Consider the following 8,811-nt stretch of genomic DNA (forward strand, 5'->3'; position numbering starts at 1 on the left):
TGTCTGCTGAACAGCACTGCTCTGTACTGCATAAACTGAAGTTTCCATAACAACCACTACTCATATATCACTGCTATCTATCTATCTATATACAACAGCATATTTCAGCAGTTCGAGAGTGCATATGCAACATATGCATTTGTAAACAAATGAGAACTTTTTAGGGTTTACATGGTGTTTTAATGATTGTATTGGAAGCAAGAATATTATAACTGTACTGAAACCAGAATATAAACAAAACATGCAGAAAGAGAAATACAAAACCTTCACATGACATGATCCCATGTCCGTTATACATAATATCAATGTCATGTCAAACATAGCAGGATTGTTTTCTTTTAGGGTGCATTGTCTATTTTATCTGGTTCCTTCAGTTGAATGCTGTTTTACTGTTTGCTTCATCAGGTCCTTCCTACACTTATTTCTATCTTTGTGCAATAAATATGTTTTAGTTAATATAGTACACACAACACTTGTTCTTATTAAGTCAACCCAAACACCACACTCAATTTGCATTTCTATAGTTTATTACTAACATCCTCGAAGAACCCATATTCTAAAACATTTATTGCGCACAGCTGTGCAAGACAGGTGTTAATCCATCCTTCACTTGAGAGTCAATATGCTGCTTCATACTTTACTACAGTTTTGAGACCTGGCTGCTGCAACTCCTTAAGCAACAGTATAGGCGACTTCACCACGTTACATCAGATCATCACACATCCATAAATAGTGTCCTTAGCGAAATCCAAACCAGACTTTTGTTTGGCCTTTGTTCTATAAGTGTTTCCAATTTCATTCCTCCCTTTCTAGAACTCGTACTGAGAAACAAACATGGTGACTTTGGTGATGTACCTCCCCAGCTGGACTCGTCTCTCCAGCTCGCTCATCTCCACTTCTGCCTCCAGTGTGGCAGGACCCTGAACAGGGCTCACCAGCATCAGCTGGCCTGTCTGACGGTCTGAACGCTGGACCGTGAAGTGGCGCTGGGCTAGCTTTCCCCCCAGCAGGGAGAAGCGAAGTGTATCACCCACTGGACGTAATGCTGAGACCCTGAACATGACGCGGGGAGCTGACAGGTTGGACACCACAGCCAGATAATGGTAGGAGAAGGAGTTCGGGGTCTGAGAGCATGCCTTATTGTCCACAGAACAGGGGTTACGTTCACAACGCCTGGAAAAAGAAGTGCAAACTGAGGAAGATGTAGCTGAACGAGTTCATCCAAATGTGTGTGAATCTATGGAATGAAACTAGTTATACTGTCAAGGTTTGTCGAAGATTCAATTCAAATTATTCTCAAATTAAATCTTGTTCATTCAATGGGGAGTGAACCTAGATGTGATAAAATAATTAAGGATAATGCTCACATAGGCGACGTCTTGACATATGTTGCGTTAGGGATTTTGGGACAGTCCACACGGACACACTGGAAACCACCGTACGTATTAATGCACATCTGGTCCTTTGTGCAGTTGTTTTGTCTGGTGGTGCACTCATCAATGTCTGTAATAAAACATCAACACAGTAAGACTTTAATTTAAACTTTAGTGGGGAATCATCATTATCGTACTGTACGAGAATTACATTCTTCATGTTTTGCAAAGTGGAAACATTTTGATAGGAGCCATTTTTAAAGAAACCCCTGTAAAGAGTCTCAAATGTTTGAGCTCTAATAAAAATAATTATTTAATGTCTAGGGCTGGTGTTTGTGGCTTTGGTCCTTAACAGAATAGGCTTTCTAAGTAAGCAACACAGTAGCAAGAATGTTAAACTATATATAAAAATGGGACACCAGGCCAAAGGTGTCAAATACTGTGTTGTGGCATTTAGGTATAAACAACATTTTGTGGAATACTTTATGTAATGTTGAGTGCAGACTCTTGAAATAAAGAAAATGAAAAGTGGAAGTAAAACAAAACACAGAAAAAGAAAACCCCAAATGCACCTTTACAGCTGCGTCCATCGCGGGTTGAATCGTATCCGACAGGACAGGAACAGCGGTAGCCTCCAGGGGTGTTAACACAAGCATGTAAACACAGTCTCCCAGCCTGAGCATTATGGAACACCTCACATTCATCTATATCTGAAGTGAACACCGTACACACAGTTAACATCCTACATGGAAACATAAAGGTGTGTATCTGTTTTAGTTACATGGCAAGTTTTAGGCGCACCAGTGCAGGTATTGCTGTCCCTGCCAGAGATGGTGTATCCTGGCTCACAGGTGCAGTGGGTGGTCCCCTGGACTATAGTGCATCGAGATGGACGAACAAAGGGCCCAGTGGTGCCAGCAGGCAAGGTAGCAGCAGCAGCAGCAGCAGTGGCGGCAGAGGTGTTTGTTATGGTGACAAAGACTGAATAAGGAAGACAGAAAAGAGGAAAAGTAAGCAGTAGCTCTGAATCTACCCTGGAGCTCACCAAAGTTCATTCAATCAATCATTAATGAACAATGTGTGACAGACATGGCTGATGTGTAGAGTATTATGATATGAGACATTGTCAGTCACACCTGCCAGTGTCAAATGGAATTTAGGATGAGAGTAACTGGATTTTATCTCAGCATAAAGCTCTTATATATGTGTATATTGCTTTGACAGGGCAGTATTGTAAGTATTGTGAACTCCAAGCTGCAGATACTCTGCATGTGTAAATTCAACATTGTGGTACGATTCATGTAATTCAGGTTTTTTAAACAGGTGGGCTGTTCACACAAATAACATCCAATGTCATGTGATTTTTTTAGTAAAGACGGGATGACTCCCCTAGAACTATACTAATAAATAAGCTACAGCAATACAAACTTAGTACCAATAAGCAATAAGAAATAGTGTTGTCATTACAGAGTTTGTCTACCAGGACAATGTCCCGCTCTGTACACATAATTGTCAAAATACTTAATACAAATACAAATGAATACAATACTAATTTAAGGGATCCTTATCCAAAATGTTTGCATATATTATGTATATATATCTATTTATCTGATATATTATTACTGGTCATTATCAGGACTTTAAAACCCTCAAATATTGACATCAGTTATCAGCCTTAAAAATCCAGCATCAGATTCACCTGGTGTCTACAGTGTTATCTACAGTAAGACACTTCATGTCGGCGAGAAAATATTAAATAAACAGAGAACAGCAAAACAAACTGAGCTCCACCATCCACATCAGAGAGCAGACCACTGCAACTCAACCACCATCTTCTTGGACTGCTGGAATTCAATAAAACCCACTTTGTGGTATGTAGCACAGGCTTGTATTGGCAAGCCAAACCACTGGCTAATGTAATCTCCTTTAGCAGACTGGGGGATTTGGATACCGGCCTATAAAACATTTGCTCTGCAGTAAAGTGTTGTCTTGAATACTCATTTGTTATAAAGGTAATTAAGGTAATATACGCTAATAGTAAGATATCAAACCATAACGTGCCACCCCCTGTCTCAATCCCCAGCTATATGAAGTGTTACTTTTTATCTGAATGTGAACAGCTGTTAAGAGTAGTGTGAAGTTAAACTACATCTCTGTGGTCTGAGTAGTATGTCGTGTAATTATACGTACATGTTGGCACGGGGCTCTGACAGGTGGCTCCAGACCAGCCTTTGGCACAGACACAAGAAAACTGGTTTACTTCATCCACGCATGTCCCACCATTCAGGCACGGTAAGGACGCACACTCATTGATGTCTGAGGGAGAAGACAGGAAAGGATAGGTTATATGAGGAAACTCCATTGCTACACTTGAACCTTCTAGAGACACAAAGACATATGCAACCAAATATCTTTGATGCTTAAAGATATAAGAAAACATGACATCATGGCATGTGTATGTTAGGGAACCAATAAGGGAAAAATGGAGCAGATGAGTTAATTTTAGGTGCAGCCCAAGTGTAGGAGAAGCCCTGTCTTGATCAAACAGCTTTCGAGCTGTTATCTTAATGTCAGCGAGCTGTCAGAGGACATAGACGTTGGAATATCGCATGTCACAGCATTCAATAAGCTCTCTGGACAGCGACCAAAGTACATAAAGAGGAAATCTGATCATAGGTCACATATGAAATGTATCTCTACCTAGAAAAACTTTTGTGACATGCATAATGCACAAAAAGAGGAATGGCAATAGAGAGCAGGAGAGGTGAAGGATACAAAGAGGACGATGACAGGGTTGTAAAAGTGATCAGTGAGTTAGATAACAGGGTGAGTGATGGTCAACGTGAAAAAGAGGAGACACTGGTGGGAAGGGGGTGAGGAGGAGGCAGTGGAGAAAGTGGCCAGCACAGTGACGCCAGGTGGCAGAAGATCAGTGCTAGTCTCTCACCTCGGCAGGTCGTCTGCTGGCCACTCCAGCTCAGGCTTTCCTGACAAACCCTGCTCTCTGACCCCACAAGTTCATAACCAGGGTCACACAGAAAGTGAACCTCATGGCCTGTGCTGTGTGACTTGCCAAGTTTCCTGCCATTGATGGGTGTGTCTAGTTTTGGGCAGGTACCTGTTGGATAAGTAGAAAATGAGAAAAAAGGAGAATGGCACATATTTCAACATCTAATATTAGAATAAATCAGTCTTTCTGAGGGTTTTGCTTACTGTTGATGGCTCTTGTGCTCTGCTTCCCTGCACTGCTCTGCAACAGGTTTATTTTCTTCTTCAAGTTGCGAAGGCTCTGCATGTAAGAGGCTTCATGGGCTGAGAGAAGCCTCTGGACCTGCTTCAGAGAGCCCTGTATTTCCAGTCTACTAGGACAGTCCTGTAACAAAACAGAGAGGACGACTCATTTCATAAGAGTTGATTAATATTTCACTATAAACTTGTTCCAAGCTGCAATTTACTGACAAGATCACAACAATCTATGTTATGTTGAATGTATCTAATATGGATTTTCTTATTCTTTGCTGCAATGTTAAATGTTAAAAAGTGTAGCCACATAATTGTAATTAATAATTTTGACATGAGAAGATTGGGACACTGCAATAATGTTAGCCATATATGCATTTAAGAGTGTATTGCACTATACATAGTGCTACTATTTAGATCTTGAACGTGACCGATGTTGTGTTCAAACTTTTTATGAGATGCTACACCTTTTGGCTCAGGTAAGTTAAAAATAAGTCTTTGTCAACATGAAAAAAGAGACCACAGGACCACAAGACAGTGATGTCACTGATGTATTAGTCGGAGAACTAACTTTCTAGTCATTCACAAGATTCAAAATGGAGTTTTTTTTTACCACCAAAAAATCTTTATTCCTTTAATGGTGTCTGAGCCTGAAAATGTACTTTCCTACAAAGGGGTTTCTAAGGTAACCACATGAGTCTACATTCTACATCATTACATTGCATTTGTAGACTTCTGTCTATAATTGAAATTTCCTTTCCCAGAAACCAGACTACTTCACATTAATTACTCTGTAAATAATGTGTATGGGTTTTTTTGCACATACATGTGACCTCAAACATTTATGGAATATCTGAGGTGACTCTCCTAAAGTACATTAATCTTTTACTAAATTATAAGAGTAGGTGGTTTAATTAAAAGTACAGTATGAAATAAAATCAAGGTTGTTCCTAAAACCTGGAGTTGGAGGGAGCTCCACTGCATGTAAACAAATGAATGTCTACTGAAGGAGTGCACTTGAAGACCTGTGCAGCACAGAGACTGGGCTGTTGTGTGAGGAAGTAGTAGAATCAGAGTATGTTAGGCCACTGTAAGAATTGGCAAGTAGGAACCTCCTGGTCTCAAAGCTAAATCCTGTAACTCAGTCATAAACACAGAAACACTCTCTGAAAGTAACCGGTTTTTAGGTGTGACACTTAAACGCTTAAAATCTTCATTACGTAACATTATGTAACCATGGGTGGTGATGGCACTAATGGATAAGACGATGCCTTTGGTATGAGAGACCCGGGTTCAATCCCCCACTGTGACCCATCCACCCTTGTGTCCCTGAGCAAGACACTTATCTCCTAGTTGCTCCAGAGGCGTGTGACCTCTGGCATGTATAGCAATTGTAAGTCACTTTGGATAAAAGCGTCAGATAAATGTATACCATGTGTCACTATTGCTTTTACGTGGTGGATTTAGGGTCAGTCATGCGGGTATAAACGCCCTCAGCATAAACATCACCTGTGTTACAAACTCCCTTTTTATTGGCTGGAGGGGCAGGGAGTGGCACTGAGTTGTTTTTTATTCGTTCAACAGCGTCATTCTACACCTCCTCCCTGTCGTCTCATGCATGTTTTCAGACAACCAATTAGTGTTTGCGCCCAGCCAGAGTTATGTAAGAAGAGTAAATATTTGTTGAAAACACCTTTCTGATTTGGACAGAACTGGGGGTTGGAGAGACTTCAGTCAGTCGGGATGTGGGTGGAGGGTTGGGGAGGGGGGGTGGCTGGTTGGTGTTTATGGTGTAGCAGTCAATGGCCTCTTTCTGCCTGTGCTAAGCGACATTTCTCATGGCTTCATGTTAACTGGGTGACAGTGTGTAGGAGGCATGCATTACTGGACCTCAATATTACAGTACAGTACTATTAAATACAACCCAACCAGATTTGTTGTTACGTACACATTCTCGTGAACACATCTACAAGACCTAAACCATCACACTCACATTCTTATGGACATTTATAAACACACAAACATGCTGGCTATCTCTCAGTACCACACATGCAAAGACATAGACATGCATGCAGAGGCCTAGAGACTCATTCACAGACTGATGTAGCTTGTTGAGAACGTTCAGCAGGATTACAGTGAAGCGTAGCATAGATATATTGTGTGTATTCATTCAATGGAACCTCTGGGGTCTTGTTCTTGAAGCTAGCGTGGAAAGTGAAGGTGACTCAAAGTTTGCTCTGTGAGAAATAAGGACATTCACAGCAGGACCTCTTGGTAGTAATAGTATTAGTAGTAGTAAGAGATATTTGAGCAGTTTTTGCCTTTCAAGCCACGCCTGATAGTTATTACGAGGCATATTGTAATCAATTAATCAATTAAATAGATAGAAGGATGTAATTCATTAATCAGCATATTAGCATGTGACATCGTTCTCACTCACCTGTCCAAAAGTAGAATGGAGCGAGCAGAAACACAACAAAGTGATGGCAATTGCAGTTGACACAAGCATGTTTCCACTGATCCCAATCCAGTCGACGATCAGTCATCAGATGAGTTAAAAGTCGCAGGCAGTGGGAACTCTGAGTGTGTGCAGGGACTCCAGGTGAGAGAATGACCGCAGTTAGCAGTGGAAAAGCTGCTGCAGCGAACTGCTGTGGAATGTTGGGTTTACTCTATACGAGCCAATCAGGGAAAGAGACTTTAAAAATGTGACCACATTATTATCCCTGTACTTAATTAACAGTGCACTTCCTCTCTGGTAAAAGCAACTTAGTTTATGTCTTGTTTAAAAGAGAAGTGGAAGAAAGCTGAACTTTGCCAGAAAAGATTTTCTGGATCACGTACAGTACAATGATGATCATTCTGAAGGACACAGTAATGTAGCACTTCAGTGCTTTGCAAAATGCAAACAAAAAGATATTAACACAATACAAAGACACAGGATTAGAACCTATCACTAGTTTACAATGTATTCTGATGTTGTTGAATGCTTGTTTACAGCAGTGATATTTGTAAACACAAGAGTAAAGCGTTATATTTACATGAAAAAATACATCTATATAGTAGAAAGCTGCATTTGTTGCCACTGATGGACATTGATGGACTAATTTACATAGCTTCAGAGAAGTTGTGCCCTCTACAGGCATATATTCATACATGCAGTCCTGTCCTGTATGGTAGTTGCACTGAACAAAGAAACACATATTTTTTCAGGTACAGTACAAGCAAATGGCCATACCTGACAAGGCTATGGACTTTGAGACAGTGGGGTAGGGATGAAGACAACAGGTAGTAAATATTTTCCTTTATATATTATCACTGCAGTCTGATAATGATGGTGATTAACTAATCAAACAAACAATGGTAAAGACTCAGTATAACTATGCTGCTGTAGACAAAACATTTATTGTGTAGACTTTTGTCCTCTGTCTGTGCAGCCGACACCATGGCAGAGTATTGAGGAGGCTCGTGCTCCTAAGTACTGCTTTGAGTTCAAGCAGGAAGGAGTTCACGGTGGTTCCTTTGGTTGTTGGATTCACCTGAGAAATCATCCTAGCGGGTGGCCGTGTCTGACTCAGCCCAGAACAGACTGCATGCACAGCTGTCATTTGTCTCAGCAGAGTCAGACAGTCTCTAACTGATGCAACAAAATTGAAGAGATAAGAAATAACAGGGCAGCCTGGGGACCGAATCCTCAATGCAAAATGCATTCAGCCCAGTGGGGAGAGGAATGAGCATCTATTGTGTTGTGCTGGCTGGGGTCATGTCCAGACACTGAATCATCCCACAATGCGCAAATAATGATTCATGCTTCCCACACTGGGTCCATAAAAACCCATTGTCACCATGTCTACACAGATGCCCAGACAGCTCCATCCTGTACCTTTCCACACTCAGACCAATTGGTCATATTGTACCAATTGAAGTTCTTCCACCTGAGTGTTCTGCTACACTTTAATATCTCAAAAACATCAAAACAAACTTCCCCTCATTTAACAATGATGACCACTCAATACAAACATTTTGTCATTTGGATCAGGAAATGATGAGAGAGATGATTAAGCAATATATTTTATCCCCAATGACTGACACACCTGCTGTCAGCGGTAGAAAGTATTTACTTTTAAATGCACTCAAGTACAGTATGCTTTTGCTTTACTTGAGTATTTCCATTTTGTATTAGCCTACCACATCATTC

The 8,811-nt window shown here is 40.8% G+C and overlaps 1 protein-coding gene across 1 annotated transcript; it reads right to left on the reverse strand.

The window, feature by feature from the left end:
* Positions 1–514: 514 nt before the first annotated feature.
* On the reverse strand, positions 515–7,209 carry LOC119890172 (fibulin-7). The gene is made up of 8 exons (XM_038701284.1): positions 7,054–7,209; positions 4,587–4,746; positions 4,321–4,491; positions 3,564–3,689; positions 2,175–2,354; positions 1,946–2,083; positions 1,368–1,503; positions 515–1,173 (listed from the first exon to the last, which is right to left on the reverse strand). The coding sequence occupies exons 1-8, from the start codon at positions 7,120–7,122 to the stop codon at positions 810–812; spliced, it is 1,344 nt and encodes a 447-aa protein (XP_038557212.1). The 5' UTR covers positions 7,123–7,209; the 3' UTR covers positions 515–809.
* Positions 7,210–8,811: the final 1,602 nt, after the last annotated feature.

The sequence above is a fragment of the Micropterus salmoides genome, unplaced genomic scaffold (assembly GCF_014851395.1).
Source record: "Micropterus salmoides isolate LMB-PRFRI ecotype aquatic unplaced genomic scaffold, ASM1485139v1 Ms_hic_scaffold_6, whole genome shotgun sequence".
Lineage (NCBI taxonomy): Eukaryota > Metazoa > Chordata > Actinopteri > Centrarchiformes > Centrarchidae > Micropterus > Micropterus salmoides.

Excerpts from the sequence above, each read along its gene's own strand:
- LOC119890172 (XM_038701284.1), bottom strand. The coding sequence starts at position 7,122 with ATGCTTGTGTCAACTGCAATTGCCATCACTTTGTTGTGTTTCTGCTCG. Across the intron at positions 4,492-4,586 it reads GAGCACAAGAGCCATCAACA|GTACCTGCCCAAAACTAGAC; the intron begins GTAAGCAAAACC and ends CTTATCCAACAG. Across the intron at positions 3,690-4,320 it reads CCAGCAGACGACCTGCCGAG|ACATCAATGAGTGTGCGTCC; the intron begins GTGAGAGACTAG and ends CTTCTCCCTCAG.